Consider the following 25,357-nt stretch of genomic DNA (forward strand, 5'->3'; position numbering starts at 1 on the left):
AACAGTAAAAGTAGATCAGACTCTTTCATGCTGGGAGCAGGTCATCCTATCCCTCATCAATGAGAATGTCATCCTTTTCAGGCACAAGAGCATCCCAAACACCATCTCTTTTCCTTTTCTCTGGGAATTATATTAACAGTGAGTCCCTCAAAAGCCTATTTCAAGCCTTAATATGCCTAACCTAACGAAAGTACTGACCCCAAATTTTACAGATTTTAGAAAATTAATACTGTACATAAACCTTGTAACTCTTCCAGGGGGGTTCAAGGCAAGCATCTGGAAACCAAGCATTCTAATGTTTCTCAGCAAAACTGACAGTCACACTCGAGGAGAAAAAGCTTCCTGCCAGTCAGATCAGTCGTTTTACCACCAAAGGAGTTTTTACACTAAATTGGGGGCGGGGGGGGGGGGATCCCAAACTGTGTGATTTACCTGAGCCCTAGTTCTGTCCTCTAGCTACAGAGTAAGCCTAATACTGTTTTCAAATGTCTTAAGCAGCAGGAGGGTGTGCAGGGAGGGGGGCGGGGGCGGAGGGGATCAGGCCCACAGGCCACGTAAGGCCTGCAAAAATCATTTGGTCTGGCCCTGCCAAGGCAACCGCAGGCGGGACTTGAAATTCAATAAATCTAGGAGCTTTTTCCATAGCAACATAAATTTATATTAAGGGAACTAGATTAAGCAAATGATGGTCTAAAGAAAAGACAACCACCAAGTCTCTACCCCCAAACCTCCTTTTCGTCAAATGCCCATCTGTAGTCCGGCCGGAATGAAGATGGGACTGAGACAGGCCCCAGGAGTTGCTATCATGGGACAAGGCAGTGTTTTCTTTCCTCCTCCCTGCTCCCAAGAGCATCCTAAACACCATCCCTTTTCCTTTTCTCTGGGAATTATATAACAGTGAGTCCCTCAAAAGCCTATTTCAGTCCTTAATATGCCTAACCTAACAAAAGCACTGACCCCCAAAGACCTCCCTCTGTCTGATTTCAGTTCCTTTTTTAACATCTATTTTAATTCATTTATAACATGTAGTTACAGTGGAATAAAATAAATATACATATTAATTCAAATTACTAATGTCCTGGACATACTTTTTAAAATATATTTTTATTGATTTCAGAGAGGAAGGGAGAGGGATATAGAAACATCAACGATGAGAATCATTGATCGGCTGCCTCCTGTTTGCCCCATACTGGGGATTGAGCCTGCTACGGGGATCAAGCCTGCAATGCAGGCATGTGCCCTGACCAGGAATCGAATCCTGACCTTCTGGTTCATAGGTTGATGCTCACTGAGACACACTAACCAAGCTGGACATATTTTTACTTCAGAATTTTTGAAAATGAGAACATCAGCTCTTATTTATTGATCTTTATTAATTAAAAGAGGGCTGAAATTTCCTCATAAAACTGACGGCTCTAAAGACAAGAATAAAGTTTCCATTTTTTAAATCAGCTTCAACAAGTACATGTAAAGCAAGATGTGAAGCCAATAATTAAAAGATAATTCAGATTGCATGATGGTGGTGCTCCTCCTAAAGGAATTTGATGTGGCAGGAACACCCTTCAGACCACAGAAGAGCAAGGGGAACAGAAAAAAAAAACCTGACAAACAAGAACCAGATGGAAAGCAGAAGTCAGGGCTCATCAGAAATTTATCTTTATTCAGATTACAATTCTTCAGAGCATCGAAGCTGTTTAAATTTGGTTAAAAGCATGCTTAAATTGAATATATATAAAATACGATTGTTTATGTTTCTTTTGACTGGAAAGCAGAAAATACCATGTTATATTTCACCATATTTACTAATTTTATTCTCATGTAAAACCTTCTACATGAAAAAAAATCGTTTTAAAAGTGAATAAAATAATTTCCAAGTTACCAACCCTGCTTGCTCATTTGAGTTCTGTGATACTGCCTTCTTTGCAGTACATGCTCCTCTGGTGGCCTTTGGCTTACATGAGGCTGTGAGCTACAACCCGTGGCAGTCAGTTTCAGAGTCCTCACTCCAGTGTGCATCTCGTTTCTCTGCCACAAGTTTGATGAATTGAGCGTGACTAGCATAAAGCTTGAGTTTATCACTGATGTCCACCCACTTCACTTTTCCAGCATCATCTCCAGCTTCGAGGGTGAGGTTATCCATTATCTCACCTGGTTACCAAAGAAAAAACATCACCAAGAAAAAGTAATTCATTTATTCATTTCTTTTTCAGCATAACTGTATCTTCAAGTATTCTTACTAAAAATAAGTAAACAATCATCGTCTTAAGTGGCCAAGTGAATTAAAAACTAGGATATTCCAAATTTTCCAAATGCCCAAATTTTAACCAAGTTTCTAAATTTTAAGTGGAGGTACCAGTAAAAAAGCTTTTCTCTTTAGAAAGCAAGATTATCATAAAATTCATATTAAATAAGCATGAAACCTTGTATCAAAATAAATTCCAGAGCAATTAGGGATTTAAATGTGAAAAAAAAATTACTGGTGACTTGTTTTGTAGCCTTAGGATAAGTGGAATTTTCTAAGTATGACACCAAATAAAAAACCATAAAAGAAAATATTTATCAATTACATTAATAAATTAAAAATAAGTGCAATTACATTAATAAATTAAAAATAAGTGCTCTCAAAAATAAAATAAATAAAATAAAAAAAAATAAGTGCTCTCACCTGGAGGTTTCCCCCACTTTGCTTCCTCCCAATCCCTAATCTTTAACCAACAAATTTCATGTAACCCACTTACAACTCCTCTTTTGATAGTAATGTATGAAACAGTGCAAAACTGCCATTTTTCCAGAGCATTTTTTCAATCCGCCAAGACTTTGCTTCCTGCCAATTGTCAGTTTGGCTCAGATAAACTCACAAAAATTCTCCACAGGTTTGAATTATGTTTATGTTGAAACACGCTTGTTATAAAATTATTTCAAACAGTAAGACAGATATAAATCCACACTATATAATTTAATAACTTTAAGGCACATAATTTTAGTCCATAAATTCAATCTTAATTTTATATACTACCAATGGATTAAAGAAAATACTTTTAAGGCTTTCTTTTTTGTTGTTGTTGCTAATCCTCACCTGAGGATATTTTTCTATTGACATATTTTTTGTAGAGAAAGTGGAAGGGAGGGGGAGAGACAAAGAGAGTGAAACATCAATGTGAGAAAGACAGGTTGATTGGTTGCCTCCCACACCAGGGCTGGGGATAGAGCCTGCAACCAAGGTATGTGCCCTTGACTGGAATCAAACCTGGGACCCTTCAGTTCACAGGCTGATACTCTATCTACTGAGCCAAAACAGCTGGGGCAAGGCTTTTTTCTATGTATTCTTTTAATATCAACAATTTTAAGTATAATCCCATACTTAGTAGTTGACTGGTTTAAGTTATTAAAATAGTCCAGATTTAATTATGCCCTAGAAGGCTGCTAGACTTAGACTGATCCTCTAACTCAGTCAGTTTAATAAACATAGGTAAAATTACCTGTTTCATCATGGTAGTTCACAGCTTCTGTCTCCATCCAGGCATTATCAGTGTTCCGAGGATCGTCAACATATCCCTTATATATCTATTTTTATGAGGAGGCAGACAAAAAAAAGTGTAGGGTGAAACAGGAATTCGTAGAGCAAAAGCGTATTAACTGTCGTTAAAATCAGCAATGTAAGTATCTTGTTCCAAAGAAATATGCATATAATTAACACTAGAGGCGCAGTGCACAAAATTCATGCATGGGAGGGAGTGTCCCTCAGCCTGGCCTGCACGCTCTCCAATCTGGGACCCCTTGGGGAACATCCCTCTCACAATCCAGGACTGCTGGCTCCTAACCACACAGCTGCCTACCAGCCTGATCACCCCTAAGTGCTCCCATGCAGGCCTGATCGACATCCAACTCCTCCCCTGATGGCCCGATCGCCCCCAACTGCCTTCCCCTGCTGGCCTGATTGCCCACAACTGACTTTCCCTGTTGGCCATCTTGTGACGGCCACCTTTGTGGCAGCCATCTTGTGACGGCAATCTTGTGATGACATGAAGGCATCGCACGAGGGCGCGAGGACCACATAGGCTTTTATTAGTATAGATAACTGTTCACTTAAAGTAGTTATGATAGTAAATTATATGTGTTTTTTACCACAATAAAAAAAATATAAATACCATAACACCTTTAATATAGCATTCCTTATTCTTATTTTAAATTTCCCAAAGAACAATATTCTCAAGAACCTTTGAGGCAGCTTTAAAATTCACAAAACCCTCAACACCTCAGATTCTAATTTCAGAATTTAGTAACAATAATATTTGGGTCATATGGTTTTTTTTTTAAAGTCTTTATTATTTAAGTATCTGTTAAATGAGATATATATGTAAAGTTAGTAAAGACTAATATTTAAACTATTAATACATGAAAATATTTGGATCTAGCTAACACAAATGTGTACTGGATGATAAAGATAAATAATTAAGAAATCCTAATTCTAAAAAGGAAACAAAGCAATAAAAAAAGCCAACAAAAAAAAAAAAGAAAATCGGTCCTTTCCTTATTATTAGTGTATATATACCTTATTAAGGTGATTTTTAAATTTTTACAAAGGATATGTAGACAAAACAGACATGAGATTTAAATGGTTATAAACCAGAGAAACCCTGAACAACATAATTTCAAATGTAAATGTCCTTTCAAAAGAGCTGAATTCATGCAAAAAAAAAAATTATGTTTTCTGTTGGATGGGTGAGCTCAGTATTACATTAGCTCACACCTAGTCTGAACCAAAAACTAAGAGAAAAAAATGTGTTATAATAAACTAGAGGCCCAGTGCACAAAATTCGTGCATGGGTATGGTCCTTAGGCCTGGCAGGTGATCAGGGCCGATCAGGGCCTTCTGACCACCGGCCAGGGCCTTTCTTCCCTTGGCTGCCGGCTGGGGCCTTCCTTCATTCTGCGTCGCCCCCTGGTGATCAGCACACGTCATAGCGAGCAATCAAACTCCCAGTCTCCCAGTTGAACTCCCTCGGAGGCACTCTGCATATTAGCCTTTTATATATATAGATGATGTAATCGAACTAAAGTTGGGCTATAAAAATAAATCTATTTACAGTGTAGACGTACTACAACTTTAAGTTGTTTTATGAACAGGTATTACAAACACACAATATTCCACTTTATTCAGAGAATGATCTACCAGATTTCCAGGTGAACTTTAAGAAAGTCTCACTAATGCATAGGACTCACTCCTTCCTGGAAATCACCATTTCTTACCACTAGATGTTCCTGGCTGAAGAGTTTGTGCAACTGTTCCTCTAATTGTTTTTTTTCAGCACTGGATTTCTGTAAGGAGTTGAGAGCTTCCTCACCAAATTCTCTCTTCAGTGTAGCACTAATCTTCTCTCCTGGGTCCACCATTCCCTAAAAGCACATTTAAACAAGAAAAAAAAGTAAGAAAAGTAATAAGCTTTAATTTATCCAACAAATATTTACTGAGTAATGCATGGATCTTAACTGGTCTATCTGCCCATAAGCATGATCCCTATTCTTCTGTCATATATTCTTCCCTAAACTATGTGTTTCTAGTAGAAGCAGCCTATCAGGGTATCTCAGATATATTTGACCACAGGAATTAGTCCAAGTTTAGCCTATGGTAAACTGAGCAAATCAGACTCCTTTCCAGCTAAGGAAGGAAGGCCTGGAGGCAAGAAAGAATACAGAAAGTTGATACTTTCCCCATCGTTCATTCCATTCCAGTCACACTGACCTCCTCAATGTTCTTAAGACATGCCAGACATACTCTCATCTTAGGGACTTTGCACCTGCTATATTACTTCTGTCCAAGATGCTTTTCCTCAAGATATCCACATAATTCACGCATTCACCTCCTTCAAATCTTTAGTAAAGGTCTTCTCAGGGAGACCTTCTCTAACCTCTCTGTCTGAAATGGCAAGATCTCCAACACGTCCTAGTGTCCTTCCTTAAAATGTGTCACCTTCTAAGATATAATTAGTTATTTATCTTATGTTATCTGTCTCCCCCACTAGAGTGTGAGCACCAAGAGGACAGGGATGTTTGTTCATGTTGCTCTGTTGCATCCTCAATGTCTGCATTGTTAGATGACAAAATATACTGATTAGATGAATGACTCTCAAAATGATATCAGTGACAACAATTGCCTGACTAATTGGAATTTCAAATGAGAATAAAAATATAAAATCCTATGACAAAATCATTATTGCGTTTTGTACTCAGTATGAGCAAAGTTTTAAGACTCGGCTTGTAATAATTAGCCTAGGCTTTCATCACAGTCAGCTGATATTCATTTCCATTACATTTTTATCTTATGAAGAAAAAACAATTCTTGCAAATAGGGGTATGTGTATAAAAAGTCATCCTCTTGTAAAACTATCTCCATTTACCATTAGGGCATTAAATATAAAACTCTCTGCCAAACATATAAACATTTTTTAAAAGCCATTTAAAATATGCTACTGGGCCCTGCCAGGGTGGCTCAGTGGTTGATTGTCAACCTATGAACCAGGATGTCATGGTTCAATTCCTGGTCAGGGCATATGCCTGGGTTGCAGGCTCAATCCCCAGTGTGGGCTGTGATTCTCTCTCATATTTGATGTTTCTATCTCTCTCTCCCTCTCCCTTCCTCTGTAAAATCAATAAAAATATATATAAAAAAAGAAATATATATATACTAGAGGCCCGGTTTACAAAAATTTGTGCACTCGGGAGGGGGGGGGGGGGGTTCCTTAGCCCAGCCTGTGCCTTCTCGCAGTCTGGGACCCCTCAGGAGATAACACCTTGCTGGCTTAGGCCTGCTCCCAGGTGGCAGAGGGGAGGCCCAGCCCCTGGTCGGGCTCAGAGCTGGGCCGATTGGGGAGTTGGGGCGCCGCCCCGTCATGCACAGAGCAGGGTGGATCGGGAGGTTGCGATGCCACCCTCAGTCACGCTCAGGGTAGGGCCGATTGGGGGGTTGGGGTGCCACCCCCTGTCACGCTGATCCGGGTGCTGGGAGGCCTCACGACTCCGCTGATCCCGGTGCTGGGAGGCATATTACCCTTTTACTATATAGGATAGAGGCCTGGTGCATGGGTGGGGGCCGGCTGGTTTGCCCTGAAGGGTGTCCTGGATCAGGGTGGGGGTCCCCACTGGGGTGCCTGGCCAGCCTGGATGAGGGGATGATGGCTGTTTGCAGCTGGTCACACACCCTTCATGGTGGGGGTGCCCACTGGGGTGCCTGGCCAGTCTAGGTGAGGGGCTGAGGGCTGTTTTCAGGCTGGCGGGTTACTGAAGCTCCCAACTGCTCCTTTTTTTCTTTTCTTTTTTTATTCTGGGCCAGCTTTAGCTCTGGCTCCAGCTCTGAGGCCTCTGCTGCTGAAAGCAGGTATCTGGTTTGTTTGGGTTCTATAATCGAGACACTGTATCAACTCCAGCTCTGAGATCCCGGCTAGCTGAAAGCAGGTTTCTGGGGTTTTGTTTAGCTTCTATATTTGTAACAATGTTTCAAACTGCAAGCTCAGAGGCCGGCAAGGCAGGCGGGGAACGTTGGAGTCCTCCGTCACTGAAGCAAGCAAGCCTCATGTTCACTTCCAACTGCCTGGCTGCCGGCCGCCATCTTGGCTGGCAGTTAATTTGCATATCACCCTGATTAGCCAATGGGAAGGGTAGCAGTCGTACGCTAATTACCATGTTTCTCTTTTATTAGATAGGATATACACACACACACACACACACACACACACATATATTTCTTTTTTACATCTATACCACTGATGTGAAGTCAAAGTACACTCTTCCTGCTGATATGGAAATTTTTAAAACTGTAAGAATTATTAAGTAATAAAAGTTATATAGTTTACTCTGTCTAAAGTTATCACAATTCAACAACAAAAAATGCTAAAAATCTTACCTCGGGCTTGGAGTAGGGGTTGATTTCTGAGATGGGACCCAAATTAGTGAGTACCTACTGTATAACCACTGCTCTGCATGCTATTTCTAGCAATCCTATGAAGTAGATAAGATGGTCTTTATTATAAAGACTAGAGGCCCAGTGCACAAAAATCGGGAGGGACCCTCAGCCCAGCCTGTGCCCTCACAGTCTGGGACCCCTCGGGGAATGACCACCTGCTGGCTTAGGCCCACTCCCCAGGGAATTGGGCCTAAGCTGGCAGTCAGACATCCCTCTGGCAGCCCCGGAGCCCTCGGGGGATGTCCACTTGCCAGTGGGGAGCAGGCCTAGCTGCAGTCGGACATCCTTAGCGCTGCTGAGGAAGCGGGAGAGGCTCCCACCATCACCACTGTACTGGCAGCCATCAGCCTGGCTTGTGGCTGAGCAGAGCTCCTCCTTTGGGAGCACACTGACCACCAGGGGGCAGCTCCTGCATTGAGCGTCTGCCCCCTGGTGATCAGTGTATGTCACAGTGACCAGTGATTCCCAGTAGTTCCGCTGTTAGGGTCAATTTGCATATTACCCTTTTATTATATAGGATAGAGGCCTGGTGCATGGGTGGGGGCCGGCTGGTTGGCTTGAAGGGTGTCCCGGCCCAGGGTGGGGGTCCTGCTGGGGTGCCTGGCCAGCCTGGGTGAGGGGCTGAGGGCCATTTTCAGGCTGGCCACAACCCCTTCAGGGTGAGGGGCTGATGGCTGTTTGAAGGCTGGCCATGGCCCCTAGTCACCCAAGCTCCCAGTGGATGCTGGCTAGAAGCAGGTATCTGGGATTTATTTAGCTTCTATAATTGAAACTTTGTTGCCTTTTGTGGAGGCCACAGCCGGCCGGGACAATCAGGATGCTTGACTTCCTCCATCGCCAGGGCAACCAAGCCTCCTGCTTGCTCCAGCTCTGTGGTTGCTGGCTGCCATCTTGGTTGGTTTAATTTGCATATAGTCGCTCTGATTGGCTGGTGGGCGTGGCTTGAGCATAGCAAAGGTATGATCAAAATTACCATCTTTGTCTTTTATTAGTGTAGATGAGGTCAGAACTCCATATCACTCATCTCAAAGTGGAAAGACCAGAAAAAAAAAAAAGTGGAAAGACCAGGATACGAGCCTAGGTCTAACACCAAAGTCCATGTTCTTTCCCAAGGGGTTCAGATGCAGACTCAGATTCTAACAGCCTTGTTGTATGTATTATCCTACAGTTGTTACTGACAATGACACTTCATTGCAGTGATGAATGACAAAATAATTACTAATTGAAGTGGTGAGGAATGGAGGATAGGTGGAGTAGAAAAGGTCCATACATAATGATCTTGTGGTAAATAAAGCAAATAAAACTAAACAAATTTGAAACATTAATTTGATTTAATTTTAATGCTCACCCCTGGAATTGCCCATTCTCCGCAGTCTTTCCTTTTGATTGCAACAAACTGTAAGATGTTTTTCCCAGAAATGGGGTGGGTGATTTTATTTCCACCTTTATCCCTTTTCCACCTGTAATAGTAATGTACGATCATAACCAATTTAGAACAAAAGCCAAGGTTCTAGCTCAAGCTCGAATCAAAGTTATAAAGACGTATTTTTCTTTATAACAGAGTACATACAAATTTACCTCAAAATCAGCTTTTTTTTTTACCAAAAACAATACTTTGATTTAGAAATATGTCTACTTTCATAATGAAAATTCAAAATATAAACATTTTTTACAGTACTAAAATACAACCACAAAAATAAGTTTAAAACCAGGACAGAATTTACAGGAAGGGTCACAGAAGTTTTTTGGTTTTTTTAAGTCCATGGATCCTTTTTAAGAATTACAAGTAGTATAAAAGATCTGGTAATATTTGCTTTTTACAGTTATCAGAAAAGCAGATTATATCATACAGATTTAGCTGTTCTCAAAAGTAGTGCTTCTCAATCTTTATGGTCCTTTTTTATTTAAAAAATATCTCACTCTATCCTTAGTTTCATTTTAAGTTTTGAATTGTAGATGGTGTTTTTAAATAGTATCAAGGCTATGCTAATTTCAGAATGCACTTTTTCTAACCACAGCCTCTTCCCCAGAGACATTGACAAATCTCCCCCTTCCCTTGTCCTACCCCCACCACATTTACCTCCCTCCACACAATTTCAAAAATTGTTCTAATAACTCCCTTAGGCAAAGAGAAAGATTTTGAACTTCTAATAGTAAACTAATACATTTTTATTGATTTCAGAGGGGAAGGGAGAGGGAAAGATAGATAGAAACAACAATGATGAGAATCACTGATCAGCTGCCTCCTGCACCCCTCCCATTGGGGATCGAGCCCACAACCCAGGCATGTGCCTGAACAGGAATCAAACCTTGACCTCCAGGTTCATAGCTTGACACTCAACCACCGAGCCACACCAACAGGTCACAACATCTGTTTCTAAGGATGCCAGACAGACAAATCACAAGGGAGAAACGAAGTTGTAAAATAAAATGATGTGTTCAACACACAGAGTCCCTAGTCTGTTGCTTTAAAAAAAAAAATTACTTATTTACAATATCTTTCACTGGATAAAAAAAATAAATAAAATATGTTCAAGAAAGTGAATGTAGCCCTGGCCAGGTACCTCACTTTGTCAGAATGTCGTCCTGTACACCAAAAAGTTGCAGGTTCCATTCTAGATCAGGGCACATACCTAGGTTGTGGGTTCAATCACCGGTAGGGGCACTTACGGAAGGCAACAGATCAATGTTTCTCTCTCACGTTGATGTCTCTCTCTCTTCTTTCCCCCCTCTCTAAAACAAAAAATCAATTAAAAAACAACCAACCATATCCTCTGGTGCGGATTTAAAAAAAGAGAGAGAGAAAGCACAATATTTACAGCCAAATACCTGATTCAAATTTCAGGTCTACAAGATTTAGGCAGGTCATTTACTCTCAGTGAGTCTCCATTCAGGTATACAAAACAGATGTGTTAATACCTTCGTTGAGGAATTTTGTGAGAAACAAATGGAAAAACTATTAACACCTAGCAAAATACCTAGAGTAGAGCTATATTTTTAATAATTTGTTTAGTCTTGTTGATTTTTCAACATCTTTCATTCTTTGCTTCCTTCCCACAACCACTCCTCTATTTAGAGGAGCTCATCATTTAATATATGCATTACTGACACAGCAAAGAACATCAACTTAGGAGTACAGCTGAAAGCTAGATGTTACCACTTGTGGGCTCTTTTATAGCCTGGACCATCATCTCTAAGGCTTCAGTTCTCTCATCTGTGTAATGACAGAGTTATGCTCATAAAGTCTACATTTCAAAAAACATGACAATGAATTGCCATGTTTAATCAGAGCTCATATTTGGTCTACCACAGATAAAGATAAGCTAATTAGAGGCTAACTTTCAATTCTCTGGCTTCTTTTGCTGCTTCTTGTCCCCTTACTAGCATTCCTCCTTCAAATGTTTCACACCTTCCTGCTTTTAGCAAGCCTCACCAAAATTAGGAAGAAACTGATACTGCCATTAATACTTAACATTATTTTATTTATATTCATTAATAAGAATATATTACTCTTCCTATCTCATTTAAACTGTAGTTTCTAAAGTAAATTAGATGAATAGATAGGCATGTTGATAGGTTTTGGGTTCAATCAGCTCTGGACTTGATCCAAAAGTAGATAGGTAGGTAGATAGATGAGTGGGTGGATGGATGGGTGGATGGATGGATGGAAGATAGATAAATTGATAGATGAAAGATAAAACTGAGGTGCAATATAAAGGACTAAGATTAAGATCTCTTTTGGCAGAGGAATAGAACGGGCAAGTAAAAGAATCAGATGGGGTGAGTATTGGTACCCCTTATGATAGCCTGAAAATAAGAAAAATAAGCTGCTTTCCTAGAGTTAAATTATGAAATCATTATTATATCTCAGATGAGAGAAAAACAAAGTCTCCTGTGAGAAGGAAAGCTTAAAATATCAAAACTAAAAAAGTAAGAATACTGAGATTATTTGCATTACTTAAAGAGGAAAAGTAACAACTACATGTGAGAAGAGAGTTGGTCAGTGAAGAAATCCTAAAAATAAGAACAAATAATTTTAAGGATGAAAGAGATGACAGAAAATTCCAGATGTGTTAGAAAACATGATTTCTAGAGACTTATGCTAAGTCTATCTAAACATTAGATTCATCTTTTTTATTCTGATTTCTGCTCACCAAGGAACCTTCCGTGTATGATTTAGCCTACCAGATAGATCTGCCTCGGAAAGAGAGTGCCTTTTCCCTGTTATGAAACCTTCAATGTCTCCAGTTCACATTTATTAACTTTGGCATTTAATATTCTCCACAAGAGAATGGCATAAAAGTTAATTTTAAGTCTAATGTACCACTCACTATTCTCCTACAAGAATCTAACCATGCTGGTCTTGTCATTGTCTCTCAGTACTCACACAGGTATTACTACAGGCTTTTTCTTAGGCCTCCTCCTGTCCCCCATCCAGGCCTCAAGTTCCACTCTAATCTACCTCCTTCATAGCGCCATTCTCAGGTACACCGGTTTACCATCATCCTGCCCACATGCAATCTTCTAATTCTCTAAAGCAGTGGTTCTCAACCTTCCTAATGCCGCAACCCTTTAATACAGTTCCTCATGTTGTGGTAACCCCCAACCATAAAATTATTTTCGTTGCTACTTCATAACTGTAATTTTGCTACTATAATGAATCGTAATGTAAATATCTGATGTGCAGGATGTATTTTCATTGTTACAAATTGAACATAATTAAAGCATAGTGATTAATCACAAAAACAATATGTAATTATATATGTGTTTTCCGATGGTCTTAGGCAACCCCTGTGAAAGGGTCGTTCGACCCACAAAGGGGTCGCGACCCACAGGTTGAGAACCGCTGCTCTAAAGCATCCTGTATCACCCATGTTACTTAGACATGTTTTCTTATTTCATTTCTTCCATCTTGCAAATGAAGCCATAGCTCTTCAATGACAGGGAGCAGAAATTTAGAACTGTTATACTTTTTTATATCCTCCAAAGCGCCTACTCAATTCTGAGAACAAATAGATGCTCAATAAATATCTTGATGAATTAACTTTGTTTAGATAATGCCTAACCTAGTCATACAACAAACTACAGCTTCACACTTATATCACATCACTGTAATTTTACATAAAGTCCTTTTAACATATAGATTTTATGTGTACATATGTATATATGTTTGTATGTGTACATATATAAACATGCATATAAACAAACATATATAAACATGTATACTAGTATATACAAACACATAATAATGTATACATATGTGCATACACCTATATCTGTATCTGTAAACACATGGTTATAGTCTGTATTGTTTCAATCACTTAGCTCTCTGCTACTGAAATGTTTTTTAGTTCTTACCTGGTTATGATGGGATCTGCAGCATGATTTGGGCCCCATCGCCCCAAAAGCCCTCGGCCAACCAATCCTGTCCGTCCTGCAGGGTTTCTGGAAAAAAAAAAATCAACTGAAAATGGGTTCATCTTTTTTAACCTAACTTGATATGACTCAATAAAAGGTAGTAAGATCAATAAAGGGAAAATAGTATCCCTCCCTAATTCAGTAGCACTATCACACATCTGTACTGAAAGCACATATTGCCTTACATGGATTGTTATTGAACTTTCCTTTGTGCATGTCTTCAGCTCTGGACTTGATCCAGGAGCAGGATCATTTCCAAAGCTGTTCTACGATATAAGAATTTGTCACCTGTACTCCTAAATTCAAACTAAAACGTTACTGGACTCTTAAATCTTGGAGGATAAAATGCTCTGCACCTAACCATCTATCTCTACAGCAATGACCACTTATTCAGGATGCTCACATTTCTCTTCACTTTCTCATCAGCCTCTTTTGTTACTCCACTCTCCTATAACCCTTTCCATTAAAATATTTTTGTTACATTGTGAAGTCCATTTTTCCCTCAGTGTGTTCTGAATTTTTATTACCAGTAATATGTATTTTGTAGCATATAATGTAGTAGTATTAAACATCTCAAAATTTTAAGTATTCAATTTTTAAAGAAAACTATTTTATAAAAATGCCAACTTAACATTTAACCTAATGCCACAACCCAATATTACAAAGTCTGTGAGATAAACCTAACTCATGCCTGAGTGTTTTTCTTCCAATCAATATTCCTTAAATGTTCAACTTTCATCATTATGCATCAATAAAATGCCCCAATCCATAATTTTAACCTCTGTAAAATTATATCTTTTGTCCTCCTAGTAGATAAAAGCAAATAACTTGCCAAAATTTTTCTTTCAACCATCTCTTCTTATTCTGGTCTGTTATTAAAATTAAATGAATTTTTATCTTATTTTGTACTGGACTTAGAAATATTTCAGCAAGACATGCAGATAAAGACAGAAAGACAAAACACCTGGCCAGGTGACAATAATTCTACTTTGGGCCACCTGAAATGATCCTATAGGGCCTAGACTTAAGATAAATCTCACTGTTTGCTCTAGGCAAACTAGAGTTGGTTTCTATTAGTCCAAGAGTCTGGACTAAAGCAACATGCTACTTGGCTTTGCTGCCTATCCTTTTATATGTGTACGTCTCTTTTAATATATTTTACCAAGAAAAGAACCTAAGGAATAAGTCAAATATAAGAACAGTTTGACTTAAAAAAAGATCCAATAACATACAAAAGTGACTAAGTTATGAGCAAAGAAAGAATTTAGCAAAACTGAAGGACCAGGTTGCAGCAAGAGGAGCATAACTATTAATTTCCTTGTCCTAGAGAAACTAAGAACACAAATTGCAACATTTTTTGCAAGGTGAGAATCATGATTACAAAACTGTGAGCCTCCCTTTGTTTTATTTGGGGTGTGCTAATTTTTACATTTCTCCTAAACTTTTATAATGCCTTCTTAAAGAAAATGGAAATTTTTGGAGTTGTGTAGAAAAATCCTTTTTAAAAGTATACAAAGATTTTTGATATTACATTATTGGGTTATTTTTATTTTTACTCTTATGTTTGGATAATTCTTACTTTAAGGCATTATCACATTTAATAAATAATTACATAACATACAATTTTCAATCCTTTCTCTGTTAACTTATTCAATTATTTCTACCTTCATGGTTGAGTTACAAAAAGATGCACTCAGATCCTGCCTCTGCCACTTATGAACTATATGCAACATCACTTAACATTCTCTCTCTTTATCTGTAAATGGAACTAGAAATATCAACCCACAGAGTTATTGCGACAATTTAATTAGATCACATATATAAATTCTTTTGTACAATGTCTGGCACATACAAGCACTTGATAATTGTTCATTATATTTTCTACCTTTTAAAGACCCACTATTATAAAAAGTTCCATTCCCAGTACCTACCTAGGTCTTCCATTTTCAATCTCATACCGGCCATTCTGGCTCTTTCTCTCAACATGCCCATCTTTTTCGTTAAACTTGGGAGAAAAGTTACTTTCACTGTAACGAGAATACCGATGCAAAATAAGAAATAATAGTCGAGTACTACCAACAGCTTAATAATGCCAACCTGTTATTTATAATAAGTAGTATCCCTGAAATTAAAAATTTTAAGACTTAGTTTTCATTTATAAATCCATCTGACCCCTCAAAACAGTTTCTGAGAAAAAAAAAATCTGTTAACCAAAACACTTTTCAATACAAGGATGTGTAACATAATCAAACTGTGAAGGACTCATGGCAGAAGAACTGGACTTCCTCCCACATGCTACAAAAAGTCTATACAGTGGGGCCTTGACTTACAAGTTCAATTCGTTCCGAGACGGAGCTTGTTAAGGAGCTCGTTAACTCAAATTACTCTAACAACTCAATGCAAAAAATCAGCCGAGAGACAGCTGGTATCTCAAAAAACTCGTTAGTCGGGACACTCGTAAGTCAAGGCCCCACTGTATTACTATTAGTAAGAAGGAATTGTCTGTGGGCAAATTATGGCATTTAATGATTTCTATGTGGTTCTAAAAGTAAGACTCCTTCTGGTATTGATGTCTCTAATTTCTTCAAATGTACACTGACTGTAATTTTTATCAAAGTAAACCCACAAAACAGTGAATTTACCCCACAAGCTTCATAATAAATATAATGTAAATTAAAACAGGAATGCTGAAAATGTTCTAGATCTTAATCTGGGTATTAGCTACAGAGCTACATAAACATAAAATTTGACTGAGCTACACCTGCACGCTTAAGAAATTTGTAGTTTACTGCATTTATGCCAGACCTCAACAAAAACATTTTATAAGTAAACTACTTTCCTCCCCATTATGAAATCACTGACATAATTGCACTGTCAGTGAATAAAGAATTGTATAGCAGTGGATAGTTTCTGGACAATTCTGATATAAGTTTCACTTTTTTCTTGCTTTAATTCCAGTAAGTGAGCACAAAATATTTGTACTCTGTTTTGGGAATAATTTCCAATTTGAATAATCCAAACATTTAAGACTTCTAACCAATCTTCCACCTAACACACAAACAAAAAGAACTAAGTGGTTAAAATTATAAAAGAATTACAATGCTCTTGGGGCTCCAAAAATTTACCATTAAAATAGAAAAAGTACAAACTTAATTATTATTAATGCATTAACGTTAGTAATAAAGCTCAATTTAGATGGTGATATATATTCAAATGTTAAAAAATTGAGTGAAAAATAAGAAAATGTATTTGATCTTTCTCTATTTACACTATATAGAACCCCTGCCAATGTCATTAATTTTAATTGTGCATAATGTGTATTTATAATGCGTATATAAATATGTGCATCCTCTAAAATCCGGGAAATGGAACAAGTTAAAGCTAGTAATTTTTCCACAGGTGAGCTTTATTATTAATTCATATTCCAAGTACTATTACAAAGTTACAAACACATCTTTGGATAAAATAAGGAAACTGTGGGTCAAAATCAAATGACAACAGTGGTAAAGTTTAACAACCTAATGAACTAATACTGGATCTACTCAACTAGCAAAACTTTTTACTTAACTGACTAAATGATGTCTCAAGAGGACTATGATTTACAATAAATTCACCCATCAAATATATTAATAAAAGGGTCCCAAAACTAGCTTGTTTTTCTATAAAGTAGAAATAATAACCCTGTTTGCCTTCCAGAATACTTGTAAGAATAAAATAATGCTTATAAAACATTTAGTGCAGTGCCTAGAACAAAGGTAGTAAATTTTTTAAAACTTATCACTGTATTTATTAAAAGGAATATAAGTATAAAATATGAGTCATTGTAGCACTTTAGTGACTTTAGTCAAAGCACTTTTTGCTCAATTATTTTGCTTTCCTCCTTCTCTCCTTTTTCAATCCCTTTTCTATTTTTTTACACTGCTCTAATTTTATCATCACGCCATTCTTAGTAATTTGGAAAATATTTCTGAAAAATATTTTCCCCTCTTCAAACACAAGTCTAGCTATGTTGGAAAACAACCACAAAAGATGTTCTATTGATAACTGAGACAGAACAAATGAAAACAGACACTACTTGTCATTTCATAAAACAAAATACTCAGTAACAAAATAGACTCACTTAGAATGATCATCATTGAAATCTCAACAAAATAAATGAACATGGACTATCTAGCTTTGGCAAGAATTCAAGCAAATGTGGAAACTAAGTATAATAAAATCAGGCACTAGATAAAAATAGTTCAGCTGTCAAAATGATAATTTACAAATACAACCATTACTTTCTATAACAGTCTTACAACCCAGCAATGCCAGCTAATTTGCTCACCTTATCTGAGGATCTGCCCACCTAGGTCCAGCCAAGACAGAGACTGCAGTGTATTCCACAGGATTATAGTCTTGCCACTCAACAAGCCAGCCTACTTTCTCATTAGGAACCTGGCTGCGTTGAACTTTTGAACCTGGGTAAGGAGATGTCCGAGCCTTCTTGTGGGAATTCTCTTTAGCACCATTAGAACCAGACATGATGTTGGAGTTAAGATGAAACCCACACGATGAAAATGAGCTTCTGGGAGAGGGAAAAAAGAAAAATATTTTAAATAAATAAATATACATATATCTATAATAATAAAAGCATAATATGCTAATTAGATCGGACGGCCAAATGACCTTCCAGACAACCTTCCAGACAAAGCCGGGCTTCAAGGGCCAAGGCACGCTGGAGCTGCGAGGGCCAACGCACGTCATGGCTGCGAGGGCTGAGCTCCTTGCACGAATTTCATGCATCGGGACTCTAGTGTGTGTGTGTGTGTGTGTGTGTGTGTGTGTGTGTGTGTGTCTACACTAATAAAAGACAAACATGCAAATTGACCGTACCTTTGCTACGCCTTAAGCCATGCCCACCAGCCAGAGCAACTATATGCAAATTAACCCAACCAAGATGGCGGCCGGCAGCCACGGAGCTGGAGCAAGCAGGAGGCTTGGTTGCCCCAATGATGGAGGAAGCCAAGCTTCCCGCTTGCCGTGTTGGGCTCTGAGCTCCACTCAAAGCAACAAAGTTTCAATTATAGAAGGTAAATAAACCCCAGATACCTGCTTTCAGCCAGCCGTGGCCATGGAGCTGGAGTGAGCAGGAGGCTTCCCTCCCGCCTGCCCTGGCCGGCTCTGAGCTCCCCTCAAGGCTACAGAGTTTCAATTATAGAAGGTAAATAAATTCCAGTAAAAAAAGAAAAGAAAAAAAAAAAGAGAGGCTGGGAGCTTCCATCGCCACGGGGCTTGGCCAGCCTGAAAACAGCCCTCAGCCCCTCACCCAGACTAGCCAGGCACCCCAGTGGACCCCCCACCCTAAAGGGGGTGTGGCCAGCCTGAAAACAGCCATCAGCCCTTCACCCAGGCTGGCCAAACTTCCATGGGGTGAGGGTCGCCACAGGGGTGGGGAGGGGGGGCTTGACCAGCCTGCAAACAACCATCAGCCCCTCACACGGGCTGGCCAGGCACCCCAGCGGGACCCCCACCCTGATCAGGGACACCCTTCAGGGCAAACCAGCCACCCCCACCCATGCACCAGACCTCTATCCTATATAATAAAAGGGTAATATGCAAACTGACCCTAACAGCAGAACAACTGGGAATGGCTGGTCACTATGACACACACTGACCACCAGGGGGCAGACACTCAATGCAGGAGCTGCCCCCTGGTGGTCAGTGCGCTCCCACAGGGGGAGCTCTGCTCAGCCACAAGCCAGGCTGATGGCTGCCAGTACAGCGGTGATGGTGGGAGCCTATTCCGCCTCCTCAGCAGTGCTAAGGATGTCCGACTGCAGCTTAGGCCTGCTCTCCGCTGGCAAGTGGACATCCCCAAGGGCTCCCGGGATGCCAGAGGGATGTCTGACTGCCAGCTTGGGCCCGATCCCCCAGGGAGCAGGCCTAAGCCAGCAGGTGGACATCCTCCGAGGGGTCCCAGACTTCAAGAGGGCATAGGCCGGGCTGAGGGACCCCCGGAGTGCACGAATTTTTGTGCACCGGGCCTCTAGTGTGTGTGTGTGTGTGTGTGTGTGTGTGTGTGTACATATAATTCAAAGACCCCAAAACATACTTTTCAATTTCAAAGAATTAAAATTCAAAAAATTCAAATTTGATGAATATTAGTATAAAGGTCCAACATATATGAAAGATTATTTTCAAATATGAAAATTTGGAAAATATGCCTAAACTCTATTAATTGGAACGTATACTGCACTTATTTTTATTTATCTATTTATTTTTATTTCAGAGAGGGAAGGGAGAGGGATAGAGAGACAGAAACATCAATGATAAGAGCGAATCACTGATTGGCTGCCTCCTGCACACCCCATACTAGGAATGGAGCCCACAACCAAGGCATGTGCCCTGACCAGGAATTGAACCATGACCTCCTGGTTCATAGGTCAACGCTCAACCACTGAGCGACACCAGCCTGGCTATACTGCACTTATCTTAGTTGAGAAAAAAAAGACAGAAGTTTACTTTTATTAGCACAAACGTTGGGGAATAGAAGTTTATTATGAACATTCAACCATAAAGACAAATGTAAAAGAAGACTGTTTAAGTATAATAAAGAAATAAGTTTTTTAAGCGCAGTCTACAATCTAACACACATGTATAAAATGTATGGCAAAAATAGCACAAAGGAGGAATAACTGGAAAATATAAATATACCAGTGATGGCGAACCTATGACACGCGTGTCAGAGGTGACACGCGAACTCATTTTTTTGGTTGATTTTTCTTTGTTAAATGGCATTTAAATATATAAAATAAATATCAAAAATATAAATCTTTGTTTTACTATGGTTGCAAATATCAAAAAATTTCTATATGTGACACGGCACCAGAGTTATGTTAGGATTTTTCAAAATGTTGACACGCCAAGCTCAAAAGGTTCGCTATCACTGAAATATACTGTAGTAAGGTTCCTACATTGTACATAAATATAACAATTCTTAAAGTTAGACTGTGATAATTATACAAGCTATAAACTTTAGACAAAATTTAAAGTAAAATTAAGAGGTATAAATCTGAAATAATTAGATAATATAGACAAAAAACTCAACTGTAACCTTTATTTTACAGTATATACAAAAATGTTTTATGTCTCCTCCTTCTCATTATTCTTAAAATAAAGATTAAGATTCCTAATGACCCTAAATTAGGACATCTAAAGTGGAAAAAGGAATTCTGAGAACATGGTAAAGTGATCACACTCCATTCCCCTGCTCTCATAATACCAATCTGTCCTTCCTGAAACAAATAGTTGATGAGCAAACACTGACATGATGGCGTAGTGAAATAAGTCGACATCATGTGCCTCGATATCATAGATTGAGAAGTGCACAGTGATCATTTCAAGGTATTCCTTATAAGAATATTTGACCAGTCTAGACATGAGGAACTATAGAACAAACCTAAAGGACATCTTATATGCCGGGGTCCAACCCCAGCAGGTCCAGGGGTTCCCAAAGGCGTAGACGGAGTCGGCGAAGAAGGAAGGACACGGAGACAGTGTTCAGTTGATCAGCAGCCTAGCCAGGATCTCTAGCCAGGATCTCCAGCCAAGTTCTGGTCTGGATCTCCAGAGAGGTTCTGCTTCGGATCTCCAGCGAGGTTCTGTAGCCATGTTCCCTCGCTAGGTTCTCCAGCCAGGTTCTGTCTGAGATCTCCAGCCAGGTTCGGTCACCAGGTTCTAGTCAGGTTCTCTTGGCAATTTCTGTAGTCAGGTTCAGTCCAGGATCTTTTGCCATGTTCTCTCCAGTGAAGTTCTTCTGTCTCCAGGCTCCGTGTAGGTTCTGTCTTCTGAATTCTCTTCTAAGCTCTGTCTCTTTCTGTCTTGTTACATCTGTATTTATACCAGTTGATTCAATCCTATCAATCTCTATTACAAAGGTTAGGGCGTTTCTTATCTCCATTCCAGGGAGTAAAGATTATGTAGCTTAAGCATGATTGTTCATAGTTAAAGTGATTAATTACCCGCCTGGCATTTAGTTGAGGGGTTTTATTCCCTCCCTAACTTCAGGGGAAAATCCCTACCTGGGGATTCAACCTTTCTCGGAGAGGTGACCTTGATTAAAACACAGCGCCAAGAAGGTGAGCAAACATATTAAGAACCGTATGCCATATATGCCAGGTCCCTTGAAACAGCAAGGATGGACCGGCTCCCGGCACTTATAGAATAAAAATCTTTACTCTTTAAATTGATAAAGTCATGAAAGATAAAGTCAGAGGAACTCTTACAGATAGATGGAGACTAAAGAGACATAAAAGTGAAAACTAAGTGCAGTCACTGATCCTGGGTTGGATCCTAAACCATAAAGGAAAATAAAATTGCAGAACAAGTGGTGAAATTTGAATGGGGCTGTATAAATAATTTTAAAAGGTGATACAAAAACCTTACTTATTTACTTCCAACAAACAAAAGCTTAGGACCACATAGTTTCACTGGTGAATGCTATTAAACATTTAAAGAAGAATTAACACCAATGCTCCTTAAACTCTTCTGAATATTGAAGAGGAGAAAATACTTCCAAATTCTATGTGGCCAGAATTATTATCTTGATATCAAAAGTAGACAAAGACACTACCAGAAAACTATAGACCAATATCCCTGATGAATATCAATGCAAAAATCCTCAACAAAATAGTAGCAAACAAAATTCAACAGCACATTAAAAGGATTATACACCGTGAGGAAATGGGATTTACTTCTGAAGTGGAAGATGTTTTAACATACAAAAATCAATCAATGTAATACACCACTTTAAACAGAATTGCCGGGAGCCGGTCCATGCTTGCTGTTTCAAGGGACCTGGCATATATGGCATACTGTTCCTAATATGTTTGCTCACCTTCTTGGCACTATGTGTTTTAACCAAGGTCTCTGAGAAAGGTTGTTTTCCCCAGGTAGGGATTTTCCCCTGAAGTTAGGGAGGGAATAAAACCCCTCAACTAAGTGCCAGGCGGGTAATTAATCCCTTTAACTACAAACAATCATGCTTAAACTACATAATCTTTTCTCCCTGGAATGGAGATAAGAAACGCCCTAACCTTTGTAATAGAGATTGATAGGATTGAATCAACTGGTATAAATACAGTTGTAACAAGACAGAAACACTCAGAACTTAGAACAGAATCAAGAAGACAGAGCCTACACGGAGCCTAGAGACAGAAGAACTTCGCTGGAGAGAACATGCCGGAGGATCCTGGAGAGGGACTGGCCTCGGAGCCTAGAGACAGAGCCTAGCAGGAGAACATGGCAAGGGATCCTGGACTGAACCTGACTACAGAGATTGGCAGGAGAACCTGACTGGAACCTGGACACTGAACCTGACTGGAGAGCCTGGACAGAACCTGGCTGGAGAACCTAGCGAGGGAACATGGCTACAGAACCTCGCTGGAGATCCGAAGCAGAACCTCTCTGGAGATCCGGGCTAGAGATCCTGGCTAGGTTGCTGATCAACTGAACGCTGTCTCCATGTCATTCCTTCTTCGCCGACTCCGTCCACACCTATGGGGAACCCCTGGACCTGCTGGGGTTAGACCCCAGCACAGAATGAAGAAAAAAACAACAACAAATGACCATCTCAATTGAGGCAGAAAAAGCCTTTGACAAAATTCAATGTCCTTACATGATAAATACATTCAACAAAATAGGAATAAAAGGAAATCATCTCAATATAATAAAGACCATATATGAAATTCCCACAGTTTTTTGGTTTATTGATGAAAGACTGAAAGCTTTTCCTTCAGGATTAGGAACAAGGGTCCCCAAATAACCAAAACAATATTGAAAAAAAAAAAAAACAAAGTTGGAGGTCTCATACTTCTTGATTTAAAACTTACTACAAAGCTATAGTGTAGTACTGGCATAAAGAGAGACATAAAGACCAATGAAATAGAACCAAAAGCCCATAAATAAACCCTCACATATATGGTCATATGATTTTTCAACAAGGATGCCACAAACATTCAGTGGGGAAAGACAGTCTTTTCAACAAGTGGTGCTGGGAAATTAGATATCTACAAATGGTTGAAGATGGGCCCTTACTTGGCAGCATATACAAACATTAATTCAAAATGGGTCAAAGATGGCGGAAGCCGGTCCACCCTTGCTGCTTGACACAGTCGCTGCAGGGAAGAAACATCTCACAGCTTATGTTTCAAGGGACCTGGCGTATATGGCATATGTTTGCTTCCCCTCTTATCGCTATGTGTTTTAAACAGGACCACCTCCCTGAGAAAGGTTGTTTCCCCAGGTGAGGATTTTCCCCTGGAGTTAGGGAGGGAATAAAACCCCTTAACTAAGTGCCAGGCGGGTAATTAATCACTTTAACTACGAACAATCACACTTAAGCTACATAATCTTTACTTAGGATAATCTCCTTCAGTTACCTCCTTGTAGCTTAATAGAACAATAGAGTAACCTTGGAATGGGGATAAGAAACGCCCTAACCTTTGGAATAGATTTGATAGGATTAAAATCAACTGGTATAAATACAGATGTAACAAGACAATAAACACAGAACCTCGATGGAGATCCTGGCCAGGCTGCTAATCAACTGAACGCTGTCTCTGTGTCATTCCTTCTTCGCCGACTCCGTCCACACCTTTGGGAACCCTTGGACCTGCTGGGGTTGGACCCCAACACAAAGACCCAAACATAAGATCAAAAAATACAACTCTCAGAAAAAAACACAGGAAAAATTTCATGATATTTTTCCAAAGAAGACATACAGACAGACAAGATACATGTAAGGTACTCAACATCACTAATCAGGGAAATGCAAGTCAAAATCACAATGAGATAGCACCCCACTCATGTCAGAATGGCTAATATCAAAAGAAAAGAAATAATGAGTATGTTGTCAAGGATATGAAAAAAAGGGAACGCTTGGGCATTGTTAGTGGGAATATAAAATGGTATAGCCAGGAGGGAAAGCAATATGAAGGTTCCTCAAGAAATTAAAAATAGAACTACCATACTTTCAACAATAATGTTACATTTAAAAAAATTGAACTACCATATGATCCAGCAATTTCACTTCTAGGTATTTACACTAATTTGAAAGATATATGTATTCAACCCCATGTTCATTACAACATTATTGCAATAGCCAAGATATGGTAACCTAAGTGCCTGTCCATTAACAGATAAATGGATAAAGAAAATATTCCACACACAGTGGAATATTACTCAGCCATCAAAAAAAAAATGAAATCTTGCCATGTGTAATAATATGGATGGGCCTTGAGGGCATTTTGCTAAGTAAAATAAGGCAGACAAGAAAGACAAATATTATATCTCACTTATATGTGGAATCTAAAACACAAAACAAAAACCAAATTCAAACAAAGAACAGAGGCAGAGTTGGTGATGGGGAGCGGGGACAAAATGAGTGAAAGGAGTCATACGGTACAAACTTTCAGCTATAAAACAATTAAGTCATGGGGATATAATATACAGTTTGGTGACGACAGTGAATAATACGGTACTGCATATTAGAAAGTGGCTAAGAGAATATATCTTAAACGTTCCTATCACACAAAAAAAATTTCTGTAACTATGTATAGGAACAGGTGTTAGACTTATTGTGGTGATCATTTAGCAATACATACAAATATTATATCATATTGCACACTAAAAGTGATATCATGTTGTCTACTGATTATACCTCAATAAAATACAAGTTTATTATTTTATAGTTATTTAGAAATCAGACACAAGTCTCACTGGGTTAAAATCAACATAGTGCCCCGGTGAGGTTGCAGCGGCCCCGGTGAGGTTGCAGCGGCCCCGGTGAGGCCGAGATGGCCCCAGTGAGGTCAAGACGACCCGATGAGGCTGGGACCGCCCTGGTGAGGCCGAGATGGCCCCAGTGAGGTCAAGACGACCTGATGAGGCTGGGACCGCCCTGGTGAGGCCGAGATGGCCCCAGTGAGATCAAGACAG

At 39.3% G+C, this 25,357-nt stretch overlaps 1 protein-coding gene across 4 annotated transcripts in view; it reads right to left on the reverse strand.

Moving 5' to 3' along the window:
• Positions 1 to 1,633: 1,633 nt before the first annotated feature.
• Positions 1,634 to 25,357, reverse strand: part of NUDT9 (nudix hydrolase 9) — a 32,273-nt gene continuing 8,549 nt past the window's right edge. For 3 of the 4 annotated variants that reach the window (XM_059665876.1, XM_059665885.1, XM_059665859.1), the window contains exons 2-8: positions 17,706 to 17,945; positions 15,310 to 15,405; positions 13,319 to 13,405; positions 9,309 to 9,420; positions 5,251 to 5,397; positions 3,480 to 3,564; positions 1,634 to 2,148 (exon numbers count right to left, since the gene is read on the reverse strand). In XM_059665876.1, coding sequence (XP_059521859.1) covers positions 1,970 to 2,148; positions 3,480 to 3,564; positions 5,251 to 5,397; positions 9,309 to 9,420; positions 13,319 to 13,405; positions 15,310 to 15,405; positions 17,706 to 17,902 — 903 coding nt within the window. In that variant the 5' untranslated portion in view covers positions 17,903 to 17,945 and the 3' untranslated portion in view covers positions 1,634 to 1,969. The remainder of the gene's footprint in view (positions 2,149 to 3,479; positions 3,565 to 5,250; positions 5,398 to 9,308; positions 9,421 to 13,318; positions 13,406 to 15,309; positions 15,406 to 17,705; positions 17,946 to 25,357) is intronic. The other variant, XM_059665867.1, reaches the window with a different exon arrangement.

This window comes from Myotis daubentonii, chromosome 1, assembly GCF_963259705.1.
Source record: "Myotis daubentonii chromosome 1, mMyoDau2.1, whole genome shotgun sequence".
NCBI classification, from domain to species: Eukaryota; Metazoa; Chordata; class Mammalia; order Chiroptera; family Vespertilionidae; genus Myotis; species Myotis daubentonii.